This window comes from Eucyclogobius newberryi, unplaced genomic scaffold (genome assembly GCF_026437365.1).
Source record: "Eucyclogobius newberryi isolate DKJ021-1_F unplaced genomic scaffold, fEucNew1.0.hap1 SCAF_15, whole genome shotgun sequence".
Taxonomy (NCBI): Eukaryota; Metazoa; Chordata; class Actinopteri; order Gobiiformes; family Gobiidae; genus Eucyclogobius; species Eucyclogobius newberryi.
This window is the reverse complement of record NW_027315779.1, coordinates 22,782,296-22,810,096: the sequence shown is the minus strand read 5'-3', so window position 1 is coordinate 22,810,096 and position 27,801 is coordinate 22,782,296. Positions and strand designations below refer to the sequence as shown.

General features: G+C 41.7%; 1 protein-coding gene across 2 annotated transcripts in view; it reads left to right on the top strand.

The window, feature by feature from the left end:
* alcama (activated leukocyte cell adhesion molecule a) overlaps window positions 1-27,801 on the top strand; it is a 106,924-nt gene that overhangs the window by 54,349 nt on the left and 24,774 nt on the right. For both annotated transcript variants that reach the window (XM_072446807.1, XM_072446806.1), the window contains exons 2-5: window positions 8,697-8,803; window positions 10,785-11,001; window positions 11,986-12,050; window positions 27,141-27,228. In XM_072446807.1, the coding sequence (XP_072302908.1) occupies window positions 8,697-8,803; window positions 10,785-11,001; window positions 11,986-12,050; window positions 27,141-27,228 (477 nt within the window). The remainder of the gene's footprint in view (window positions 1-8,696; window positions 8,804-10,784; window positions 11,002-11,985; window positions 12,051-27,140; window positions 27,229-27,801) is intronic.

The following is a 27,801-nucleotide window of genomic DNA, read 5'->3' as shown; positions in this document are numbered from 1 at the left end:
CATGCACTTCAGATAAAGACTCCCCCCATAAGATATCCGCCTGACGAGTTAGAGTACTTCCTATCGCGATTGTATAGTATTTCCTATCGCGATTGTAACTATAACGCCTGAAGTAAAGCGATGACATTCTCCCACGAGCTATGAAAAACTGTCCACCATTTCTTGCATTTGAAAGCATGTTGTTGTTTTTGTTCAGAATTCTGTGAAAAAAAATACATTTTTGGCTTTGTAAATGATTTATTGGATGAGAATATTCTGTGTGTTCGTTGGCCAAGGCACAAGTTAGCATCGCACAGGTTTGCTCATCTGCATTTGAACAAAAGACATTGGTACTGGCTGTGGTGTTGGTACTCCACTTGTTTTGTAAACGTGGGTGACCCCAGTAAAAAAAGCAGCAGAAATGGCTTTGAGCAGCGACAGGACAAGACCTCGTGCTGCAAGACTGGGCATACATACAACAAATGATCTTGTGTTGTGTCATTTGTTGTGAGTTACACCTCTTGGGCAGCTGTAGTTCCAAAAGGGAGTGCTATAATGACATCGAGAATATCAAGTTAGATAAATGTGAGGACAAAATTGTGAACTGAACTATACAAATTATATTATTAATGATAAGTCAAAATCTGATCTGGTCTCATCTAGTGGAAATATGTCTCGTGCACTATGTACCTGAACATGTTATCTATCTCACATTTTATAAAACAACATGCATGAGTGGGGTCACCTCTCCAGAGATCTGACCTATAACTTGGTCTGAGTGGAGCGAGATTATGTGCAATGCCATAATGTGGAGTAATGTAAGAAAAGTGTGCAAGTCAATAAGTGCATTTAGCAAAACAGATGTCTAGATTCAGACTAGTTTTGAGCTGGCATGACGTACTGTACTTTAGAAACTATTAATCATTTGTCCAATGTGTGTCTACGTGGCAGTAATGGGCCTGGCCTGGTTAAAAATTATACTTATGTCTATATGCAAAGAGCAGATTCCAACACCACTGTCTGCCCCGTCTTTCCGCTCTGCATTCTAATCCAGTTGGATATTGTTTGGTATGCAGGAGCCCAAGCGACAATATTTGGACATCTATTCTGACTATCAAACTTCTCCCCTGCTTTTGTTTACATTGCAGAATACAGTTATGCTCCTAATCATAGTTGAATTTCTCCATTATTTTGGCATACTTATCTGTTTGATGTATATATACGGGAACGCCGCTGTCCAAACATTAATAAAAAGGGTGATTTCAGAGTTCTGCCTGCAGCAATGTATTTTCATAAAAAAGCCCATTATAAAAAGTGAGTACAAAGACTTGAGATATCTGGTTAGATTCATTCAGGGCTGGAGCTACGTTACACTCAGCACTTCCCCAGAGAGAAAGAGCTGCTGCCTCTGACAATGTATTTTTTATACACTTGCAGGCATAATAACTATTCTCCGTGCAACATGGAAGATGAAGCGAGCTGTTTTTATCATGTCACAGGGAAAATGCAAGCTAGGATTTCCCATTTCCCATGACATTTAATGGCATTCATAATTTCTAAAGTCATATTTTTGTCTTGTTACGGGGAAGACGGTAGAGCCTTGTAGTTTACAATGTCTGTTATCTACTATATATGAAGAAAATGCAAATCCAAAATCCAGTGCAGTGTTCAGGTCTGTGTCTGTGCATAAAGGTGGAAAAGCGCTGATACCTCTATAGAAATAATAGAAGCTGCATAAAAGGTTGTCAGGAGCAACAGCAACAGTTTATCGTCTTAAGATGGCTGCTGCGTCAGAAAGATGCAATGAGATTTTACTTTTTATTTTTGGTCTTTTTAACTACAACAAATCCAGGGAAAAGGGATAATCCTTTCTCAAGGTTCAGTACACAAATGTAGCATACATTTCCAAATGGGTTTGATACTCGTTATTCATAAATGATTCATTCAGATATGTTTTGATGGGCCTGTTGAGTGTAGTACAAATTAGTGTCCATTTGAGGGCGCCTGATATACAGCTTTATGCATTTAACGTTAATATGGTGACACTTATTGGCCCTGCGACGAGTTGGCCACTGTCCAGGATGTACCCCGCCTAAGGCCCAAAGTCACTGGGATAGGCTCCAGTCACCCGCGACCCCGAAAGGGAACAAGCGGTAGAAAATGGATGGATGGATGGATGGATGGTGACACTTCTTGCAAAAATGTTTTGCAAATTGTTTTATTTTTTATTTATTTACAATAGCAAATCCAAAGCAAAGCAACTCTATTTCTATAAAATATATCCATGTTTTTCAGTCACATTACTTATTTGTTGTATCCGCCATTTTGAAGACATCACATGCTGTTGCCTGTCTCCGCTGTTAGATAAAATCTAAAATGAAATGGGTTCATACTTCAAGAAGACAGAAGTTATGGGCTTTGATCCTTGTCTACAGCGGCGTCCACAGGCCCTCAAAGCCTTCAAGAGAATGGACCAATGTATCCTTTGGACATAGGGTGATGGTATAGCCTGCACAAGCCGAACCCAGTTACAGAGTAAAAACAGCAGTTTTTCTAACAGTGATAACACCCAGACAGTTGGAAATTAGGCTTGTTAAGACTGTCTGCAAGTATGCTAATATTTATTAGCATAGCCACACAACAATTTGTAAACTAGCATTATCCAACTGCTAACTACCTGAAACAAACCGTCTGGAGTGATTTCACTAAATAGGGATGTCGCGGTTAATAACTCCCCTGTTGTAACGTTACGTGCTCAGCACTGCGGTTTGCAGTATTTTCGGTGTGGCCCATAGACCCATAATTATGCATGTAAATTGATGTTATACTGGAATGATAGCAACGCAAATATAACAGCAGGCCTAAAGGACAGTATGCGACAGTATCCAATTTCATGCAAAAAGGTATATTGAAAAGAGTTATAATAATAAATTATGCAAACAAACCAGAGAGTGAATGTGGTACAGCTGATTTATGCTAATGTAACACTCGTTTTGTGTGTAGTTTTAGTTTAAAATAAAAGACCTAAATGGAACCATGGAAGATCGGATTGATCAAAGGCTCCTGAAAATATGTTGTTTAAATGTATTTTGTATTTCCCCTAGAGTTTTCAGACCATTTAAAACATATCTGTATATCCTCGTCATCACCATGGTAACTATGGACCTCCTTCCCTGTAGAATATGAGCAGCATTTAGCCCTCTATCTCAAAGGTTAGCTCTCCACTGCTGCTATGACACTTAACTCTCCTTAGCTGTGTGGACGAGTTAGGGTGATTGTGATTGATGGCGGTGGAAGAAGCCTGAATGGCAGCCACCTTTTTGAGCCAGTGAATGAATAATGTATCAGAGCTTTGTGAAACACGACAAGATTGGAGAGGAGACATAAATCAAATCTATTATATTTATTATTAGGACGTTTTTTTGGGGGAACGTTCTCAGAGTGGTTGGTTATTTTGGGTGTTAGAAACTTTTATTTCCCTAAATCATCCAAAATGGAACATAGTAAGGTTTTATTCAATTTTACTTTGTGTCTGAAGGACAAATACAAAGATGTGATCTGGAGGTATCTTACTTCCTTGTGTGCGTCATTCTTCTAGCAATTAATTAGCACACAATTCAGCAACTTTAATTAAAAAAAAAAAAAACATCCTTTGGCAAATTACAGCACATTCAGTTGCACATGTGTGATGTGTTGTACAGACAGATAGATTTTCATAATTGGCACACCTAATGTAGACTGTGTGAATCCCTCCCTTCTTCTGTTATTTTATGTTGTTGTAAGATGGTGCATTTAGCTGACTATTTTGTCACAACTCCCATGGGGCCAGTGTCTTGCTTTACCAGGAAAACATTCAATCTTTTTCACTTGATCGTACCATAACGAGTGCAGCACTTCCTTTTATTTAAATTTGCTTTGTTTGGGATTTGGTGGAAAGAAAATAAATCCACACAACTTGCATTATTTGAAGTTCACACTTTTTTCCCACATATGCTGACATAATGGATTACCTCATTACTCACTGGCATTTTTTTTGCACGCTTTGAGTAAATCAATTTGGAAGACCATATGCATAATGCCACATAAAGCATGATCGATTCAGAGCAGACGCTTTTAGAAAAGCCTGGAACTCAAATTAAGGTATTGAAGAATACTACAAGAGGATGAAATGTATTTGCATTCACTGATCCTCACATTACCTCCTCCTACCTCCTCCTCATTCAACCATAAAGCCTTTAGAAACATTGTACATAAAAGCTGTTAAAGTATTAGACCGGAAGCCATTATCACCATTGCCACATCCTTCCTCCACAAATATAAACTCCTCAGTTTGGAAAATATGATGCAGTTTCATCCAAACTGCATTGGCTTAGTGTATAAAATGCTACATTGTTTAGTTTCCGCTCCTCTTATGCACCAGAGGCACCTCTACAGGGGACTGCACTATCCCACTGGGGAAAAGCATTCATCCAGGCTGTGTTCTCCTTTACAGCCTCACATCACTGGGACTCAGTGTCCCAATCAGTGAGAGAGATCCTTTCATTTTGTTCAAATAAAAAACAAAAAAAAAGATAATTGAATCACAAAATGTGAACATTAAAAGCAGTTTTGTTTGTTTGTTTGTTTGTTTGTTTGTTTGTTTGTCTCCCTCCTAAAGTGTTATACAAAAAAATGGTCAAAATCTGTCTTAATGAGCATCTCACAGGGGTGGCATATCAAGATGCTGATGAGACGGCATGAATATTGCACAGGTGTGCCTAAGGCTGGCCACAATCAAAGGCCACTTTGAAATGTTCGGTTTTGCCTTATTGGGAGGGTCTGGGGGGGGTTAGAAAACCAATCTGGTGTGGCCATCAAAATGGCGGCCCAAGGTGCTGGACATTGTCAGGAAACGGAACACGCTCCAGAGCATCCAAAACATGCTGAACTACACGAGAATATTTACAAGATCTTTTTGAACACAATGCAGTCTCCATTGGAGGCATCAGAGCCAATTAAGCAAACAAACTGTTGTTAAAAAGAGTGCACTAGTTTTGCTGGCGGTAATAAAGTCACAGCGTTTTGACTAATGATACAGCAGCAGGATAAAAACATTGCACCACCAGAACCGTGCCTGTTTCTTTCTCCTCTGTGATTAGGTAATTGGGGAAATTGCCACAATGAAAATTGGAGGAATTTCTTGGTTGCAATTAATCTATTTACCACACATGCACACATTATGAGTTTACCTCCTGAGTCTACCTCCTGAGGAGACTCAGGTCTTTTGGAGTGACAGGGCCACTCCTGAAGACCTTCTACGACTCTGTGGTGGCATCAGCCCTCCTGTATGGTGTGGCCTGCTGGAGCAGCAGCATCACAGAGAGAGAGAGGAAGAGGCTGGACAGAGTCATCAAGAAGTCCAGCTCCGTCCAGGGCTGTGCTCTGGACTCGGTGCAGGAGGTGGGGGACAGGAGGGTCCTGGCTGGATTCACATCTATGCTGGACCATGAGTGTCACCCCCTGCAGGACACTCTGTCCGCTCTGGAGAGCAGCTTCAGTGAGAGACTGATCCACCCTCGATGTGTGAAGGAAAGGTTCCGTAGGTCTTTCCTTCCTGCTGCTGTCAGACTTTATAACAAAAACTGTTAGTACTGAACACTCGCAATACTGACCTAACCATGTGCAATTCTGTCATATGTGCAATTGCTGTTGGAATTCATGTGCAATTCATGTGCAATCTATGTGCTGTCGTGACACATATTCATGTGCAATTACTGTCGTGATCACATGCAATGGTATTTATGTATTTATTTATTTGTCTATGGGAGTTTTTATTTATTTATAGGAGATCTTCTACTGAAAGTGTTTTTCAGACTTCCTATAAGTGATCTGTTCTTCTGTATCTACCTCTGTATCTACCTGCGTTGCACCAATGAAATTTCCCCATGTGGGACAATAAAGGAATATCTTATCTTATCTTATCTTTATTTCACCTATTCACTTTGCCAGCAGGCACATGGCTTTTCTAGTTTGGCTGATGCAGAATTATTAGTTTTGTAATTCAGAGTGCGGCGTAAGGACGATATTATATGATAAATCACAGTAAAACGCAATAAACTGCATGTATCACAACATAATAACAGCCTTGTATCAAGCAAACTATATTCAAAGCAATTCAACATGATTTATGTGTGGAGTATAAAGAATGTTTGCTCCGAGATTCTGATGTAAAATGAGATCGGATGAAAAGTTTGTAATCAGTAGAAATCAGGAGAACATTGCAGTAATTTTATCTTGTAACTTTTCTGGTGGCAGATAGGTAAACTGCTTGTTTCCATGAGACGTTATTACTTTTCCTTCGGGACTGTTTTGCAATAAGATAAATCATCCATGTCCAGGGAGACAGGTTACGCTCACTGTAAGAAGGAAGATTTTTCAAGGGATTTTTGCACAATAAAAAACACCTGTAATTGATAAATAAAAGATGTCATACTGTGAAACATTCCCAGCAACGCAACAATCATCTCCATGGAGACAAGCACTTGGCCAGAAGAGTTACCTGTGCTCAGAACACATTTAATTTTTTTCAGTTACCATTATTATTCAGTTATCTTTTGCGCAACTAGGTCAAAAACGAGCCCTTGTTGAAAATACATTCTCTAAATATTGTGCTGCCCTTATTGAAAGAGTTTAACACTAATATATTTCACATCTGCCTCTTTGTCATCAGCACTGGAAAACTTTCTGGTTTCTTGATGAATAAATCAGACGGCTTGTCATTTGGAGCCATTTTTGACTCATATTATTACCGTAAAAAGTGTCACGAGGTGCGAGGAGACGAGCGAGGCGTCCGTGCAGACAGAAGCCACTTCAGGCAGCAGCTGCACTCGTTCGTCCCCCTCGCCTCATCTCTGTGGAATGACCAGAATCTCAACGTGCTCCTCGTTCTGCCACCAGTTTAGGCCCAAAAGCTCAAAGAGAAACTAATCACAACGTGAAGACCTCCTCGTACCCAGCGCTCTCTTACTCACACACACCAACACTCTGACCTCCGTCCATCCATCTCTGTCACCGACCCTCCCACGCTAGACACGGTCGGCCTGCATCGCCACGGCAACCGCAACTCCGCCCCGCTCTCCTCAAACCCTGAGCTTGACCCACTTAACTCGACCGCTCCCGCCCCTGTCTGCAAACGTAATGGGAGGCACGCTGTAAATGCGATGTCACGACTTTTGGGCCGCGTGTCATCATGCCGCGGTGGCCAGGATACCCTTTTTTTTTTTTTTCCCCAACAAAAGTTTTGGAGCCCAGTGGAGCGGCTCGCTTTGACCACAAGCGTCTGGAGTCAAAGGAACAGCTGGCATTCTTGAGTGCCTTTTTGTCTCTTGTCAGTGACCACACACACTGGCCACTTAAGAGGACTTTCACATGCTGTTTGTAGTTTGTAGTACTATTTTGATTCCAATTCTTAGTAACATGGCTGTAGCGGTATCATTTTTGTTACCATTTCAGTTTGAAGAGTCGGTTGGTTACTATTATTGATTGTTTTTTTTTCATCCCGCAACATGAACAATAACTGACAATTAGAAATGACTGATTCTCGTGCTCACTGGTGGTGTAGCGTTTAAGGCACATACGTGTCACCAGTTTGGCGTCAAATGTTCGCTTCGTAAACTGTTTGCTGAATGTCTCTCCCCTCGCTCTTCCCATTTCATGCTACAGCTGTCCTGTCCAATAAAGCCTTTGGGGCCTGAAAAAGAAAAAAAAGAAACAGAAATGACATGGTAATGAATGCAAATTGTATTATTTTGCACAGCCCTACCTAATGTCCCATGAACGCAAAAGCTCATTATTAGTATGTGATTTCTGTGAGTTTTTAATAAAATAGAGCAGAAAAGTTTTTCCTCATAATATTAGCACAACAAACTCCCTTCCTATGTCTTTCCCCTGTGTTCAAAGATGCCACCAAGTTCCTCCTCTAGTCAAAAGTCTCATTCTGTCTTTAAAAGTCTGACTCATAGCAGACATTTGAGGCTTACTTTTTCTCATTTTATTTTAGTCCCTGTGATCTCTGACTGTCTCTTTCGAACATTACATTTTAGTTGCACATTTGAACTATACAATACTATTTGTCATCACCATTTCTGGTCATTATGTATTTCTTTTTATAAACCCTCCTCAGCCCTGTATCTCGCAAGAACAGTATTTTTATAAATGACTTTGAATTGGTGAACCGTGGTACCCTGCTTAAGATTTGCTTTCAAATTATTCCACCCCCAGATTGACAGAGAAGAGTGGTTCTCTAAACCTGTGTTTTAAAATTACTTTGACCCCTCAATTTATAGCCCTCCCCTTGCTGGCCAAACACTCTTAGGCCACTAGTCGGTACAAGATTATTTTTGACTGTGGGAAACAAGCATTGGAAAACATGCTCTTAAATTGCATTACAGGATTTTTTATTTTTCCATTTTTCTCAGTATAAAAGACTCGCCGGAATAACATTGTACAATAAGGCTCAAATGTACAAAATAGGCAAATACTTAAAGTGGTTCTGAAGTGGGTTGGAATCTGAAATGTGGATTGCGTTCAGGGACTTGAATACATTTGTTAAAAAAGATACTTGCAGTGTTCTTTAAAAAGGGTTAAACGTGATATTTTTCCACTGTTATCATCTATTTGAGTATTTTAGACACAAAATCATTACGTGTTTAGTAAATGTGTGTTTATCTGTGTTGCAGCGTGGGCCTCGCTTGGTGTGACAGCCATGTATGGAGAGACCATTGTTGTACCGTGCAATAGTGGATCCCCGCCTCCGAACGACCTAATGTTCATCAAATGGAAATATGTAAGTCAATAGCACTCACAGTCTGTCAGGGCAGTGGCTGGGTTCACTGAGAATCAACCTGGAAGAAAGAGACGAGTGACAGCATGACCTTTCCCTTTCTTCACACCAAGTTCTTTCCCTTTTAGGTTTAAAGAATGTAGTGGGCCTCAAATCAAAACAATAGACAAGTCTGTAGAATCTTCATTAAAGGGTGAGGGTATGTAGGTTTTTTAACATTTAACCTTTCTGCATCCCGAGGTGCAACGTTCACATCAAATATAGCTTTTACTGATAACAATTATGATTTAAGTGATTTATTCTTGAATACAAAAACATTGGTCATGATGGTCAAGTTGTTTGTTGTCATTTGGTGTTTCGGTTCTCATGACAAAAAGAATGAGCCTCACATGATTCTCTCACTTCTGGTGCTTAGTCCACTGTGTTTAAACCTTTGTGTCTCTCTGATGTGAATGGTCACTACCTAAAGCAAAGCACCTGCACCAAGCGTGACTCAGTGCTGCGTCAGAGAGGGGATTCTGAAGGGGTCACATTTATAAAGCAAGGGTATGTACAAACATGTTACGGTCTGTATTTTTTGATCTATAAAATGATAACTTAACATAGAATGAAATGAGCGGTCCAGTCCAAACTCTGTATAGAGACTTTTAGTCAGACTTCAACATAAAGTGGAATACATTCTGTACAATTGACAGATAATAATAACAGAACAAACTTAGTTTGTTAAAAGCAAAGTCTTTGTCATGTGGGAGTAACTTGACAAATGAGCTTTGAGATTTAGTCCTCGTCTGTATAGAAGAACCTTTTAAGTTCAGTTCTACACAGTAATCATTTAACCTGAGAGAGTCATGGCTGTACCTCACAATATAAAATATAATGAAGCCTAATGTCAAATAAATTGGCAGTGATTTCTCTTCCATTCTTATTTTCTATTGTGCTGTAGAGTCGAAATGTTTTAGGACTCGCAGCACACACTGTACAGTGCTACTGATTGAGAGAAATTGACTTTCAGTTTGAGCATTCTCCTGTGCTTTTGGGTCTACTTTCTCCTCTGAAGAACTGCTGCAATAGTTTCCATCTTAGTAGAGCCTGCGTTACACCTCTTGGTGTAAGGCATGTGTGTGCAGACAGTGTAACTGATGTATAGTCTTTCACTATATGTTACAAATGAAATGCAGCATCTGCCTTGGATGTGTACCTAGGATTCTTGATTGCACTAAATATGGGCCGTCATAGTCTCTGGTGTAATTAGCCAAAGAAATGAGGATCTGTCAGTCTGAGTCTTCTAATGTTCACAGAGACAATGGGACTTGGCACAGTCTGGCCCTTTTATTAAACATTGAATGATTCTTGAGTTAACAATTACACTAATGCATTTCTGTAATAGAGGGATGCAAAAGGTTGTACTGCACATTTTTAAAACTCAATTTATTTGAAACACTTGTTGAAACAAAAGGCAATTTGTAATACAAACCACTTTGTAAATAAGCAATAAAAAAGGAATCCAACAAGACACATGAGAATGCAGATTACTGAAAAGGCGTGAACACAACTAACAATGGGAAAGTGCCATTTGTGTGCTTTTTGGAAATATCTTTGGAGTAATTTGGAGTAATTATAACATTTTGTGAATATAAAATCACACTTGTAGGATATTATAATGTTAATGTACTGTGTGTTACTTTTTTTTTTTCTGTGCACCTCTCTGTTGGTGAGCATAGTCACTTTCTCAGAAAACTTAAATTAAGCAGTGTTTGGTTTAATCCAGTCGTGCCTCACTCCTGTATATGCCCACAGCATCAGAGCCGAGTGAAGCCCTGTAGGCTCTGTTTGCATGGACATTGCAGTGAACTGTATCATGGATATGAGCAAACAGAGGAGAAACAGAAGTCTGTACGCTCCATAGCTGCATACAGAGTTTTGCCCCTATAGACATGTGATTCTGTTACGCTAACTTTGATATCATTGTTTGCGGTGACTTTAGGAGAAAGCTGACGGCTCGAGTGGTGATCTGCTGGTCAAACAGCACGAGAGAGAGGCCACAGTCCAGGCCACAGACGGATACGCCGCCAGAGTCAGCATCGACGTGCAGTACAGCCTGCTCATCACCAAAGCCACCCTGATGGACCAGCACACCTTCACCTGCATGGTGGTGTCAGCCGGCAACCTCAACGAGTACCCCGTCCCTGTCGTTGTCTACAGTGAGACACTAACCTTCTTTTCACTTCTTCATTACGGATACACTTTAGACCCTGTTCACCACTTTTCTCTCACTTAGTCCAATAAGAGGTCCAGAGTCAAGCTGACACTCTGGTGCATGATGATACTTACGTTTGATTAAAAACATATTTAAGTTAGATTATCTTTGCACTCCATCAGAAAGGAGATATCACTAGTCTACATAAAGAGGATTATTTTTTTCCATTGCAGTTACAGACCAGTGGATTGTAACTTAATAAACTCAAAAAACATGTTTGACCTGAACTTTAATATTCATACACAATCTGCATGATGCGCTTTAAATATAACGGAAGCTAATTAACACATTTAATTAATGTGATATTTTTTTCGAACACACTTTATACTTATATATCTGTACTGGCAATTAATCAAGTGGATATTACCATAACTTCTGAAGGCACTGACATGATTATTTAAACAGAAGAATTAGTACTGACTAATTAAGTCTCCACATTTGTAATGCTCATTTGCAGATACATGGGCGATATGTGGTGACGCTTCTGTGTACAAACAGTTCTGCTCTAATTGCATTCAAATGTTGTTTTTAGCCATGCTGGGGTATCACTGGGCCTCCTTTCATGCTTGGAGAAAGATGGTTCTGAATCTGAATTTTAGACCCCAAAACTGCCCGTACATCACCTGTTAATGGGTTTTGCAAAACCAAGCGTGAAATAGGACATGAAGAGAGCGGTTCAATAGGCCTTGGAGAACGCATTAGGTTGTAGTTAAGTATGGCCATGTTGGAATGATGTCCTACAGCCCCAATATTAACTGTGCCATAAGTTTGTGCCCAAGCACTTCAGGCGGACAGAGCTGGATGGTAGAAGTTTGCACATACTTATAGGTTACACGTCACCCTGCTTCACCCTACACGCCTGTGGGCCATCTCGCATCAGCATCAATGGGTCGACTTAAGTTTGACTTTTGTGTTTTGATGTTTGCAGAGAAGCCGACCGCGGTGCAGATCGTGGACAAGGCGGAGGTGCTGCACAAAGACAAGCCAACAATGGTAAGGTTGAGTGGGGCCGCCGCAGTATGCTCTACATGTAAATATTTATCCAGCGAGCAAACTGCTCTTTGTCGCTCTGAATGAGCTGCTCAAGACCCACGGTCAACATGGGGGAGCTCATGACAAGAAAGGCAACAGAGGGAGAAGGGCGGAAGAAGAGGTCCACAGTGGCCAAATTTGGAGACACAAGTACTCTATAATTTACACAGTTCAAGAAGCTGCGAGCACAAGAGGAAGCGGAGAGGAGAGGACAGCAAGGCACAATCAAGACATTGTGCGCTTCGTCTGTTACATTTTTATACAAAGAAATTCGAGGCTACCAGTTATCATGTTTTGATGTCACGTTTAGATCTATCCTTGAGGAAGATACTTTATTAAGTATTGAAGGAAATACAATCTACAAGAAAACATTTATTATCCAATCTAACTTTATTTGTAGACTCAGAGACAATGTAAAACAATAGCGCAATAAACACTCATTTAAAAACTAAAGTCAAAGAAAGAAAGGTGCACAGGGAATATAGTAATAGATTGCTTGGAATGGATGTGGTAGAAGTGGAAGTGGGTCCCCCATGAGGGGAAGGGGGGAGGGAGAGTTAGGAAAAATGCAATCGTGCATTTTATAAGCCTCCTTGTAATGTGATGTTGTTGGTGACAAATTGCACAATTCATCAATAAAATGAAGGAGATTGTAAGGTGATTTGTTAGTGATTAAGTCCAAACATTCACTCAGTACATGTCTACTGTTTTATTTCTGAAGTTAGAACTTTAAATAAGACAAGATAAGATGAGATATTCCTTTATTGTCCACACATGGGGAAATTTCATTGTTGCAACGCAGGTAGATACAGAGGAAAAGGACACTCTTAATAGAAGAACTTTTACAAACAAAACTCTTATAAACAAAAACTCCTATAGACAAAACCTCTCATCTTAATAGGGAATGGAGGGAAAAAATAAAGATAAAATAAATAAAAACAGCTAGCATAAGACAAAATATTACTAATAATAATGTTAAAATAAACAAACAAAATAAAGTAAACTCTATTTACATCAGTTATATGCACATGAATGTGACATTTTTGCATGTGAGTATGACAGTAATTGCACATGAATATGACGGTATTGCACATGTACACACAAATAGTCCACAAAGAAGTTTAGATAGACACTCATTACTACTTACAGTGTCCTGCAAATGAAAATCATGTGTTTATTCTCATAACTTGTATTAGCGCATGTTGTAGGTAACAGTAGACTTGCTTCAGTTTGGTCCGACCTTGAGATGACACAGTCACAGTTGTTGGAATCAAGGACTCAAGGAGTAATACTTGACATCTTCAAAAATAAATCTGACTTCACTGTATACTGTATCTGGATCTAGTTAATAATGCATTATTTCGGCAGACAGCCTTCGTTTTTTCTGACAGTTATTGACAAGTGCAGTCTGATCGTGATTGATGAGTTACAGCTCGCGTTCGTGTATTTGAGGGAGGATTCCAGCAGAAGTGTTTTTAATAGACAAAACAATTGAACATGGCTTTTTAACCAAATGTCTACTTAATGGAGAAATAGACAAGATTTGTCGAGGGTTAAATTGACCATTGCCGTAAAGTAATAACATTGATTTAGTGCTTGGGTTTCATGGCACACTCTCTAACAGCCTGTGCATGCCCTCAGGTCTTCACCGGCGATAGGCTGCAAACAGCTAATTACATTTCCAACATGTGTCTCTCCTCACACAAGTGACTAGAATCTTTATTTGTCTATGAATAGAGCTATCAGACATGTTGCTTGATTGTTGTCACTTTTTAACACTTCACTGACGACTGTGATTATGTCCTCTGGCATCTAATTACAAGATATATATATAGTGCTTGATTATTACATCTTGAAAAAGTCAACTCTCTGTCTAAAAACAAGTAATTCAAGGTGTTAATTGCATTTTAATCGAGATTGAGATTCAGTCATTTCTAGTCATCAATAATATGCTTGGATCTTTTTAACCAGGATGGCGACAGTCAATCATGTGTAAAAGCTTGTGATATGAAGCAGAATTCAGACTTCAAGGGAAAAATAATATGTTAAGTGGCAATTATTAAAAGTCTGTATTGTTCAGGCAATTACTGTAGAAAACCATTATTATTGGTTTTAATAAGATAAAATGAAAAACATTGGATTTATTTTCTCATTGTATCGTCCAGCTCTACATGGCAACATTAGGTTAGGCTATTTATTTGATATCAATTTTCCCTTTTAGATCTGTATTTGCAGTGGATATTTCAGTTCAAGGTTATGAAGAAAAAAGAAAAAAAAAGCAGTAGATTTTTTTGGGCTCAAAGTCAATTTGTAGATTGTTGTTTATTTGATAGAAATTTTGACTTTTAAAATCTGTATTGGCAGTGTTCAAGGTTATGAGTGCTATTTTTTAGGGAGTAGATTTTTTTGTGCTCAAAGTTGATTTGTTGGACTTTGGTAAGATATCAAGTGCAAGGTTTGCGAGTGGGGTTACATATTTGTGTCCTGCAGATTCTACAATGTGTCATGTTTCCAGCTGAGGGGCAAAAGCCAATTTTTATGGTATTTTTGCAGTAAACAAAAAGAAAATCCACAAATGCTGAGCCAAATCTTGTATGTCTGTGACTAGGCCCTCAACTTGCTTTGACAGAACAAATATATTAATTGTATGTACCCTTCACAGCCATTAAATGTATGTGCCTATAGAATTATATTAAACATGTGCTGCCCGGTGGTGGAGAGCTTACGGCACAGCACATATGCCAGGCAGATGGAGCAGTGAGTGAGTTTGAATCTATGACAATTTACTGCATGTCCTCCCGCTCTCTCATCCCCCTCTCGCTCTCATCTGTCCTGTCCAATAAAGCCTATGGGACAAAAATCCTTTAAAAAAAAAGTATCTTAAACCTAACAATGAAATAGAAATCATAACAGCATTATATTATTCTTATCATTATTCCTCCTATTATTCTGCGTCTCAAATGTAAAAATATTTGTCCACATTGTTGCTCAGTGTGAGTGACTCACAGTGCCATGCTTTTCCCTGCTTTGAGAAGGCTCTTTGATTCATAGTTAAACACCTGCTCCTGCAAGGATCCTTGTCATATTTTCTTGTTTAGTTTCCCTGAACACACCTCTCATGGGCCGTGCTGGAATGTTTTTTTGGAAGAGAACAGTGAGAAGTTTGGAAAAGCTGCAGGCAGCACATTCACAGCGGTCATCTCGCTCCAGTCTCTAGCAAGCAATGCACATTTTTATCCAGCGCATGCATCAGACATGCACATTTATTATGGATCAAGTGAGCACTGCTATTGGTATTCCCACCTAAAAATGCATGTACTATTGAGCAGCTTTGAGCATTTTGTAGTGAGGCAAGAGAGTGGAAAGTGGAGGGGGAATGAATGGGGGGGAGATTCTGTTTTGATAAGTTTGGGGAAGAATGATGCTTCATACGCAGGCAGAATCACAAATTAGTGCAAAAGTGTAATGTCAAGCGAAAAAGACTGAAGAATTGCAAAATCAGCCAATGATCCGTTTTTTTGTTGTTGGTTTTCATTAAAACTTTGTACTGGCATGAAGTAAGGTAAAAACTTCCCCAAAAGAGAAGCACATACTGTACCAGTTTGTGTGTGGTTTGTTGTTAAGTTGCAGATTGTCAAGGACAGAGCGTTTTCAAACACTGCACATTCTGAATGAATCATCCACCTGGAAACAAATACTGGCTTCTCACTGAGGTTAACCTGAGCATTCCATTTTGCTGCACATATTCAGAATTATTAGTTATTATTATATTTTTTTAATTAAACTGTTGCAGAGATGTGTTTTTTTTCTGGAGTTGTAACTTATAATATACTGTTGGCAATAAATGAGAAATGTATGCTGTGAATTAAGTCAATATTTCTGACAGGATCTTATATATTTTTTTACTTTATATTGGCTCCCAAATATGACAGTTGAAGATAGTGGAAGATTGTGCTTGTCTGATAACCTTGAAAAAACTATTTTGCTGTGCGAAGTCGAAGGAGCCGTTTCCATTTGTCTGCATTTACTAAATCCCACTGTGGCGTTCCTCAGCTGGTTGTAGCTTTGAATTAAAATATAGAGAAATAAATACAAACTATTTGGTAAATGTAAAAAAGTTGTAGCGTAAAGGTTAAATAGAGAGGAAGACCCCTTATTTATCTGTGTATTGTGGTATTTTTAGCCTATTTGAGACAGGATTGGCGCGAGATTCTCCACAGTTCTGCCTGGGGCCTCAATATCACTGATCTTGTGATTTGCAGTGCAGAGTCAATAGTTGGCCTATGCTCACTGCTCATGAGTTATGATACAGAGAAGTTTCTACTTGTGTCATTAATATGATTATATATATATATAATATATTGAATGGTCTTGTCTCACATTCAAATATGATATTATTGTTAAAAGTATAGTGTGCAGCAAATACATTATATCTAATCACAAAATCGATATCACATAGAATTGCTTATCAGAGTGATGAACACTTGAGAACACACTAATCAGGAATAACATCATGATCAATGGAGTGAGTCACCAGAGTTAATTATTTCTCCAGCACTTTATGTCTTATCTCTGGGTTTTAGATGACATCACAACATTCTATAGGCCAAGGATGTTTCATGCGGATGATGGGCAGATTAATGAATTGTTAACATGGAGATTTTTGTTAGAATAAAGTAAGTGCTGGGGTCTAGCCCCTGGCAACATTTAGGCCCCGTCCATACAAATCTAATAAATCCGCAAAGATGTTTTGTCTAAAACAGGTATTATCCACATGGAGGAGTCTAAAACAAGTGCAAAGATCTCAAAATGCCACTTCGGCGTCTCCTTTATAAAGTAACTGTTGTATTTAGAAGACAAAGTACAAGGATTTTATAATAATCAATCTAGTTTGTCCTTTTTTCATGTCATGTCATAATTTTCCTTTTCAAAACGTTTACAACTTCAGGTATTAGTTAATTACCACAAAGCCAGTGAAAATACCACACAATCATTTGGGGGAAACTGGCTCTTGGGGTCATGAATGTGAACCAGTGACAGATGATACTCATAATATACGTCTAATATTTATTTGAACTCTTCTATACTAAATATCTAATGTCAAGGAGCACTCTAGGGGTGCAAAAGTCACCGGGATAGGCTCCAGTCCCCCGCGACCCCAAACGGGAACAAGCGGTAGAAAATGAATGAATGAATGAATGAATGAAGGTGCACTATATATATTCATACCTTGACATTTCATACCTCACCTTGCAGTCAGTTATGGTCCCGGGCCTGCTTTCTATTTTGTCGGTCCATGTGCCACTTATGTATTGATGATTTGTTGTGGTTTTCTGCTCGGTGCTTTGACACCTCCACGCTGTCTGGGCGCAGCTAATTGACTGAAAGTGACAGAAAGACAGCAGGACTCTCAAAATATGTTTTACTTTCTTCTCTATGCGGTTTACTTCATAGGCTCGCTGAAGCAGAGGCAACATCCTCCAAGCAACTCTCCCCAATGGCTGCACCGCGCTTATTAGCCTTTCTGTAATTATTTGCGAACAAAACCATGCAGCGTTATTTTCCACCACATTGCCTGGAGATTAATGTTGCATAACGTCTTATTATTATTAATTATTACGTCATAAGGCGCTGGTACAGCTGGCAGCCCGGTGTAAACGCTCTCTCTTCTTTCTCACACTTATTGTGCTTTATCTCCTATATTTTGTAAATATAATTAGTATATTTTTTCTACTTTACTGTACGATAGGGACACGCGCTGGAATAGTTTTTTAATTCAACTGTTTTTGACTTTTTTCGGCTGGATTTGAGCGTTTTTCGTTGCGTTCGTTGTGTTGTTGTGACGTGAGCTAGCTCCGAGCGAGCCCACCAGCCCCTCCCCGCGCCCTCCGGCCGCGCTAAAGTACGGCGTGTCGTCGGTACACGTTTATATACACGTTTATATGAAAGAGGAACTTCACGAACGATCGGGACACGCACTGGAATCGCTTTAAATTAACTTGTTTTGACTTTATTCGGCTGGATTGAGTGTTTTCGTCGTGTCGTTGCGATGTGTCTTGGCTCTGAGCCCCCCGGCCCCGGCCCCGCCGCCCGGCCGGCGCCGTACCGCGTTTACACAAAGGAGGAACTCATGAAACTGCGGAGAACAGTCGTCTTACCCGGAGATCGTCACGTTATCCCAGCGGACATCCTAAGGAAAACGCAACGAGGCAGACGGGCTGGACGTAAACTCAGAGAGAAGAGAGGGACAAACAGGAAGTCGGTTCCCGCCGTAGTCATGGGTAACGTGAGGTCCCTTCAAAATAAAATGACGCAAATAGCGAGCCTCATGCGGTCCCAGAGGATTTATAGGGACAGCAGCGTCTTGATTTTCACAGAGACCTGGTTAACAGCAGAAATGCCAGACTCTATTGTAGGTTTGGACAATTTTCATCTGCTGCGGGCGGACAGAACGAGAGAATGCAGGAAGAAAAGAGGTGGAGGTCTGGCGGTGTATGTGAACACGAGCTGGTCCAAACCCGAACACTGCACAGTGAGGGAGCAGCTATGTAACAAGGATATTGAACTATTGGCTATTGGCATGAGGCCATATTATCTTCCCCGGGAGTTCTCACTTGTGATTTTCAGTCTATGTGGCCCCGTCTGCCAATGCTGAAAATGCTTGTGAAGCACTGCTCTCTTGCACTTGTAGGCTGCAAATACAGCATCCACAGGCTCTCTTCCTCATCTCTGGTGACTTTAACCACGCTTCTCCCTCTTCTGTTCTACCTACATACACCCAGTATGTTACCTGCTCCACCAGAGAGAATAGAACATTGGACTTATTTTTTGCCAACACCAAGGAGGCTTATTCTTCTTCCCCCCTCCCTCCCCTGGGCAGCTCGGACCACAACCTTGTACATCTGAGGCCTGTGTATGAACCCATCGTGCGCAGGCAGCCTGTGGTGTTCCGTGAGGTGAGGATGTGGTCTGCTGAGAGCGAGGAGGCTCTGAGGGACTGCTTCAGCACCACTGTCTGGACTGAGCTTTATGACCCACATGGGGAGGACATCAACACCATCACAGAGTGCATCACGGACTACATCAACTTCTGTTTTGAGAACATTGTTCCCTCCCGGACGGTGCGGTGTTTTCCAAACAACAAGCCATGGATTAACCGTGAACTGAAGGCTCTGCTGAAGGAGAAGAAGAGAGCCTTCAGGTCAGGGAACAAGGAGGAGCTGAGGACTGTGCAGAAGGAGCTGAGGAGGAAGATCAGGCAGGCTGAGGCCGGCTACAAGAGGAGGATGGAGGAGCAGCTGCAGCAAAAGAACATTCAGGGAGTGTGGAGGAGCCTGAAAACCATCTCGGGCTTCAAAATCCCCCCTGCCCAGACAGAGGGGGATCTACAGTGGGTGAATGATTTAAATGCTCACTTCTTGAGGTTTGATCGGTCACCCGCCCCTCCCCCTGCACAGCTGCATGCTCCCTCTTCCACAGCTGGACAATGCCCTGCATCTGTTCCTCTTCGTTTATCTGCCCCGGACCATCAGCTCCCCACTTCGCCTGGACTCACCCATCCCCCCAGCACACCCCCTACCAACCACTGACGTTCACAGCAGCACAGGTGAGGAGTGAGCTGAAGAGGATTAAAGTGAGGAAGGCAGCAGGACCTGATGGCATCAGCCCCAGGCTCCTTAAGTCCTGGGCAGATGAAATGTGTGGAGTTATGGAGCATGTCTTCAACATGAGCCTGAAGCTGAGGGTGGTACCACAGGTCTGGAAGACCTCCTGTCTGATACCTGTGCCTAAGACACCGCGCCCCAAAGACCTCAACAGCTTCAGGCCAGTGGCTCTCACGTCCCACCTGATGAAGACACTGGAGCGGCTAGTCCTGGACCACCTCCGCTCCACCGTGAGCTCAGCCATGGACCCGCTGCAGTTTGCATATCGGCCTGGCATCGGAGTGGAGGACGCTGTCATCTCCCTGCTGCACCGCTCTCTCTCTCACCTGGAAAAGCCTGGCAGCTCTGTGAGGATCCTGTTCTTTGATCTCTCCAGCGCCTTCAACACCATCCAGCCGCTGCTCCTGAGAGACAAGCTGGAGACGGCTGGTGTGGAGTATGACCTGGCAGAGTGGATCCTGGACTACCTCACAGACCGACCCCAGTTTGTGAAAGCCCGGAACTGTGTGTCTGACACTCGGATCTGCAGTGTGGGGGCGCCCCAGGGCACTGTCCTCGCGCCCTTTCTCTTCACCCTTTACACTGCAGACTTCAGACATGACACGGACAGCTGTGTCCTGCAGAAGTTCTCTGACGACTCTGCCATCATCGGACTCATCACGGACGACGATGACGCGGAGTACAGAGGACTGGCGCAGGACTTTGTGGACTGGTGTCAGCGGAACCACCTCCTCATCAACGCGGGGAAGACCAAGGAGATGGTGGTGGATTTCCGCAGACGCCACCCCACTGCCCCCTCACCAGTGAACATCCAGGGACGGGACATTGAGAGAGTGGACTCATACAAGTACCTGGGTGTTCATCTGAACCACAAACTGGACTGGACTCATAACACAGACGCACTGTACAGGAAGAGCCAGAGTCAGCTCTACCTCCTGAGGAGACTCAGGTCTTTTGGAGTGACAGGGCCACTCCTGAAGACCTTCTATGACTCTGTGGTGGCATCAGCTCCTGTACGGTGTGGCCTGCTGGAGCAGCAGCATCACAGAGAGGGAGAGGAAGAGGCTGGACAGAGTCATCAAGAAGTCCAGCTCCGTCCTGGGCTGTGCTCTGGACTCGGTGCAGGAGGTGGGGGACAGGAGGGTCCTGGCTAGATTCACATCTATGCTGGACCATGAGTGTCACCCCCTGCAGGACACTCTGTCCGCTCTGGAGAGCAGCTTCAGTGAGAGACTGATCCACCCTCGATGTGTGAAGGAAAGGTTCCGTAGGTCTTTCCTTCCTGCTGCTGTCAGACTTTATAACAAAAACTGTTAGTACTGAACACTCGCAATACTGACCTAACCTAATACTGATGTGCAATTCTGTCAAATGTGCAATTGCTGTTGGAATTCATGTGCAATTCATGTGCAATTACTATGAAATTCATGTGCAATCTATGTGCTGTCGTGACACATATTCATGTGCAATTACTGTCGTGATCACATGCAATGGTATTTATATATTTATTTATTCATTTGTCTATTTGTGGGAGTTTTTATTTATTTATAGGAGATCTTCTACTGAAAGTGTTTTTCAGACTTCCTATAAGTGATCTGTTCTTCTGTATCTACCTCTGTATCTACCTGCGTTGCACCAATGAAATTTCCCCATGTGGGACAATAAAGGAATATCTTATCTTATCTTATCTTATCTTATAAGATGGTGGATGAGAAGGGAGTTTTACAAGGAAATCTGGGTTTTGCGTTATGTGGGAGACGGCACATTTCACCTCAATGAGAGCATGCGTCCGCTGTGTTCTCATTGGAGCTGGCATTGAGGAGCTGGTTAGTCATTTAAAGGAGGTTTGCTGGCTTATGAAGCGACGCAATGTTTAAGCTCTTTGTGTTTGTGTGGACTCAGGATGGATGGTCGTGGAGGGGTTTCCGTGTTATCTGAGTCAGACGGTAAACTGAGGTGATTCTTCCTTCTCCTTCCTCCTCCTCCCGCCCCCGAGTTAAACAACAGCGCCCTGTATATTAAAGATCAGACCACAGCGAAAAGAAATATAGACGGGAGTATAAGGCGCTTGGTAGCCATAACACACAGTCAATAAGGGGCTATTATGAGTCACAAAGAACAAACGTCTTCAGTGGTGCAAATGCAAATCTTGGTCAGTCAGTTTGGTGTAATTTGATGTTGGGATTGGTCCCGGTTAAGTGTTCCCCGCCTGGTGCTCTCTGTGGTCGATAGAGGGTTCAAGGGCCTAGTAGGAAATGATCAGGTTTAAAAAATATCGATATTTCCTTTGAAAATACCATGTAATTAAAGGAAATGTGAAACCACAATATGGTACTACTTTAGTGTAAATGTATTTTGCTTATATTCAGATAAAATTGCGTTTGAAAGAATGAACACAACTAGATATTTTCCCCAAATGGTTCAGTTCTTCATCAAGCATAGGTATAATGCACAGTTTATTTGACAGTTTGACAGTGTGACGGCTCATGTATATACACGCAAACAAGCCCCTAATAGAATTCCAAATCCCTTTACTGCTTTTTGATAGAAAAGGTGGAGAATGCGGCTCACAGACCGTAGCTCTTTACCAGCAGAAGCATGTCACAGACTGATGGTCCACTGCCTGCGCTGCTCTACATCACCTAATGCTCTTACCTGTAGACATCTTTAATCACTGTCACTCCCTCATATATCGCATTCATCTCGTTCCCCTCCCTTTGTTTCGGAGCCAGAAAAATCATCCAGCGTGCTTTCTGTTTGAAGGCACTCCACATCTCCCTCCGACCTAATGGCATTTTCAACTGCGCCGTGATGGACGACAGAGTTATGAGAAAATGGCCAGCAGCAAGAAAAACACTGGAGATACAGAGCTAAGGAGGCCCAGAGCCGAAACAATAAAGTCTTCTTGTATTCATCATGGGGATACATGGCCTGCTTAGTCCTCGTGGGGCATTGGCAATCACTTTAATTAACTCATGTAACTCGTAGCCATTGTATCTTTGACTCATAGCTCACCATAAGACATATGTTGTTTACATTTGCAGAAGTGATGCACTGTTGGCCCTGAAACAATAAAGACATTCCATAATTCTGTCTAGCTCTTGCTCTGTCTTCCTCTCTCCCTTTTTTCCTTTCTCTTTATCTCTCCTTTTTTTCTTTTCTTTTTTTTACGGTATAGCTATATAACTAAACAATAATTATTTATAATTATAGTCTGAGGAGACTTTTCACATTGCTCAAACCAACAAATGTTCAGCTGAAAATTATTATAAGTAAGAAAAGTATTATTATACGATCTCCTAATGTTACCACCTCATTCACCTACACTCATATTAAGACTTGTTTTTTCAGTTTTTTTATCTAGTAATTTAAAAGGAATATATTATTTGTGCAATAAAATAGAGATTGTTAATTTTCATAGAGACTATCTTAAAGGTAGATTATCTTTCCAAAAGTATTCAGTTTCATTCTGACTAAGTAACAGGAACACGGGTATTGACAAGTGTCAGAGCCCTAACTGACAGACTGGAATAGATACTCCGTATACAAGTGCATGAGGTGCAATTTATCATTCAGACCTGCTCATTTTTGGAGGCCAGTGAAAGGAAACTTGTGGAGGCTGACACAGGATACTGGTGTCAACGGACGGATCAAAGCAGAGGGCTTCACATCAGGTTTCCCGCCTTTTTCAGAGTAATCTTTAGAGTAAATATGCTTAAGACTTAGAGATTGTGGACGGAGATGGGCAGAATGAGCTGCCGCAGGACACTGGCCGTACTGGGATTCACACAGCTTGAGTCAATACTGTATATCAGTATCACACAAACGCCTTCAGCAAAGCCCCAGCCTCAGACATGTGTCATGTGCTCATCTGGCCAGACAGAATGGATTTTGTAGAAATGTAGAAATGTTTAAAAACTGGTGCCACTCGCCTGCCGTGTGGGGCAGGCATGTGTGTTGTGTTGTGTTAGAATCTTGCTCTTGACAATTTGCTGCATGTCATTCCCCAGTCTCATTCACATTTCACGCTGTAGTGTCCTGTCAAATAAAGCCTTCGGGCCTAAGAAAAGTTAGGAAAATCATGTAAGTTGTACATGTGGAACTATAATAACTCAGAATAGTGAGCAATATATTAAAGGAGACATGGGATATCTAAAAACATTTGATTCGATTTCAAACTTATTACAATAGTGTGTCCTCATCATTAGTTTAGCCAAAGTTGTATTAAGAGGCTCAGAAAATTCTTCTTTTCACCCACCCCCTATCCCCCCACACATCCCTGTACTTAGTTACAGTTGTTTGAAAAATCAAGATGTGAAGGGTTATACATTTTGACACTTAAAAACATGTGATAAACAACCTGCTGCTTATTCGATCGTTTTAGACCTTTATTGCCACGAAGAGAATGATGATCTGTTTATTTCATAGTTCAATACTAAGTACCTGAAAAAAAGCTTAATATGTCTCCTTTAAAGCCACGTGAGAGGTCGTTGCTCCTCTTTATTTGTGCATATTGTGTCTTTTCTCGACAGTGTATAAGACATGACAATTTTCCCTCCCAAAAATCTGTATATATTCCATGCAATTGTATCTCTTGCACAGTACAATGTAATAGTATCTCATGATTGACTCCCTTGCCACTTGTATACTTTACTACTGCCTCCGTCTCTGGGTATCACTAAAATAGACCCATACAAGCTGACAGGGACTAGCGACTGCTAGTTGGCTGCATACTCCTCCATTTTCCCCTAAAGCTATTTAAAACTCCCATTCAGTGACAACATCTATTTTCTTCCTGGCAGTTAAATACTCCTCGTTTGCATATTTGGTGTGACATTCTGAATTAATATGATTTTTTATGGACTAATGACTGTTGTGGGTCACGTTTTACAGTGCAGAGCAGGATATGAAGCAAGCGCTGGGAGAGGAATTTTCTTATGACTTAGTTTTTTATCTGGTTCACACGCGCTCTGTCTGTGGCTGCTGCTCTGACCTTCAGCTCTGCAGATGTAACCGGGAGACAGTGAGCTTATGAAAAGAGGCTCTCATTCACGGCTCTATAAGACCCTTGTTTGTGCCTCCAATAATGTTGAGACCTCTTCAGCACTTAAAGTTAAGAGTTAGCTGTGAACGGTGTGGCGTAAAATAAATGTGTCTGTAATGATGGGGCTTATTGCTTTGCTTTTATCATGTCTGCCTTTTAGTGTGAAATGTATTGAGAATTCTTAAATTAAACAACCATTTTTACAGCAAATAGGCCCTATTCAGAAATATGTTTTTGAGCTGTTTTAGTAAGAACTATTATATATAGTATTTAAGCCATAATGTTTTGTATGACCAACTGAAAATCATTGTAGAAAAAGATTCAGTTGCCGTCATCTGAACATTGTTTTATGAAAAACAAGACTTTCAGATGGACTCAGGTGACTTAATGGTTTGGTATGATGTGGTGTCCCTGTTCACCTGCACCTCTGAGGCAGTGGCAGCGGTTATTAAAGGAAAGGACCAAAGTGACACCTGCACACATCTGTAAACTACTAGACATCTGTCTGAACACCACGTACTTTCAATTTCTGGGACGCTCTCCCATCTCTCCCATTGGGGCTAACTTGTACATGGAGCAGTTTGAGAAGAAGGCATTGATTGGCTTTACTCCAAGTCTTTGGTACAGCAATGTGGATGATTCAGCAGTATATAGGAAACAACACAGATCAGTACCTATTCTTTGATGAACATCCACTACAGCACAAGCGATCAGGACATAGCAACACAGAGCCCAAGAAGTGCCCACCAGCTCAGAGGGCACGAGGCAGGAGGAAAAATATGTCCGGAATGCTCTCTTAGCCTGATTGGGCCCTTAACAAAGTTAAGAGAGCCAGAAAGCAGGACAAAAGGGTCAAAAGGGAAACAGATCCAAGAAGGAATGGTGTTTCTATCCCTTATGTGTTAGGACTGTCTGAAAAGGATTTTTACACAGCACAAAATTCCTGTTTATTTTAAACCAGGCAACACTTGAAGACTAAAATGGTTTCACCCTAAGGACAAGATGCCGACACAAAAATAGAGCAATGTAGTGTAATCAATCCAATGCCATGAAGAAAGTTGTAAAGAGCGTTACAGGAGAGGATATATGTATGACCGGAGCAGGGCAGCTGTGTTCGCATTGCCGGCAGTAAGTCAGACCTGTTCCCAGTGCATGTTGGACTCCGCCAGGGCTGCCCTTTGTCACCGGTTCTGTTCATAATTTTTTTAGACAGAATTTCTAGGCGCAGTCAGGGGTCGGAGGGTGTCCGGTTTGGGGACCACAGGATCTCATCTCTGCTGTTTGCAGACGATGTTGTCTTGATGGCTCCATCAAACCCGGACCTGCAACATGCACTGGGACGGTTTGCAGCCGAGTGTGAAGCGGCTGGGATGAGAATCAGCACCTCCAAATCCGAGGCCATGGTTCTCGACCGGAAAAAGGTGGCTTGCCCTCTCCAGGTGGGTGGGTGGGTGGGGTGTCCTTGCCCCAAGTGGAGGAGTTCAAGTATCTCGGGGTCTTGTTCACGAGGTGAGGGAAGGCTGGAGCGTGAGATCGACAGGCGGATCGGTGCAGCGGCTGCAGTGATGCAGTCGCTGCATCGGACCGTTGTGGTAAAGAGGGAGCTGAGCCGAAAGGCAAAGCTCTCTATTTACCGGTCGGTCTACGGTCCTACCCTCACCTATGGTCATGAGCTTTGGGTAGGGACCGAAAGAACAAGATCGCGGATACAAGCGGTCGAAATGAGTTTCCTCCGCCGTGTGGCTGGGCGCTCCCTTAGAGATAAGGTGAGGAGCTCGGCCACACGGGGGGAGCTCGGAGTAGAGCCGCTGCTCCTCCACGTCGAGAGGAGCCAGCTGAGGTGGCTCGGGCATCTGTTCCGGATGCCTCCTGGGCGCCTCCCTCGGGAGGTGTTTCAGGCATGTCCCACCGGGAAGAGGCCCCGGGGAAGACCCAGGACACGCTGGAGAGACTATGTCTCTCGGCTGGCCTGGGAACGCCTCGGGATCATCCCGGAGGAGAAGTCTGGGAGTCCCTGCTCAGACTGCTGCCCCCGCGACCCGGCCCCGGATAAAGCGGCAGAAGATGGATGGATGGATGGATGGATGGATATATATATATATATATATATATATATATATATATATATATATATATATATATATATATATATATATAAATTAACACTTTTACCATATTATTGTAAAAGTGTTAATGAAGCAAGTAGATCATTTATATTGTTTCATAGACTCAGATAAGTCATAGTCAGGAGCACACATACATTGCTATATGTTCTTACAGCGGCAGAGGCGTTTTGAGAAGTTTTTGATTTAATAGCCTTTGTTCTTCTCTCATTTTCTTTAGGTGGGAACATGTGTTGTAGCTGATGCAAACCCGGCGGCCAGCATCGCATGGAAAAAGAATGGCCAGGCCCTGGTAGCCGACAATAAAGGTACGTTTGCTTTGACCCTCCCACAAAATGACCAGAGATTAAACTCAGATGGGGGCAGCGCTGCTTTTTTTTTACCAACTGACAACAACAAAGAGAAAATGTTGTCCGTCATTCACCACGCCAACTTAAACAATAGTCTCGTTGGCTTGTCCCTCAAAGGATCGACTTTTCAGTGCGGTAAAAGAAAGGCGATACTGCGTTTGCATTTGACAAAATCTTAACTTCAAACAGTAGCAGCTGGAGTAGTAAGCAGTATGTTGAAACAGGCTTACAGGGACATGATGACAGAGCCGTTGTTGTCTAAAAATGCTCACATACTCGCCAAACATCCTCCGGACTGACAAACAGCCGAAAATCCTTTGAAGTCAGACAAACAAAGCTATTTGCACATTCATTATTGTTTTTAAATATACACATTCTTAAAATACTGATATGTATTCGATATAAACCTGAGTCTAATTCTATCCCTGCGCATTATTTATTTGACCTTCCCTGACAGTGGTTTGTCATTTGTTGATATAAGATTATGTTTACTACAGATGAGATACTTTTCATTCAGTCAGAGTAGACCTA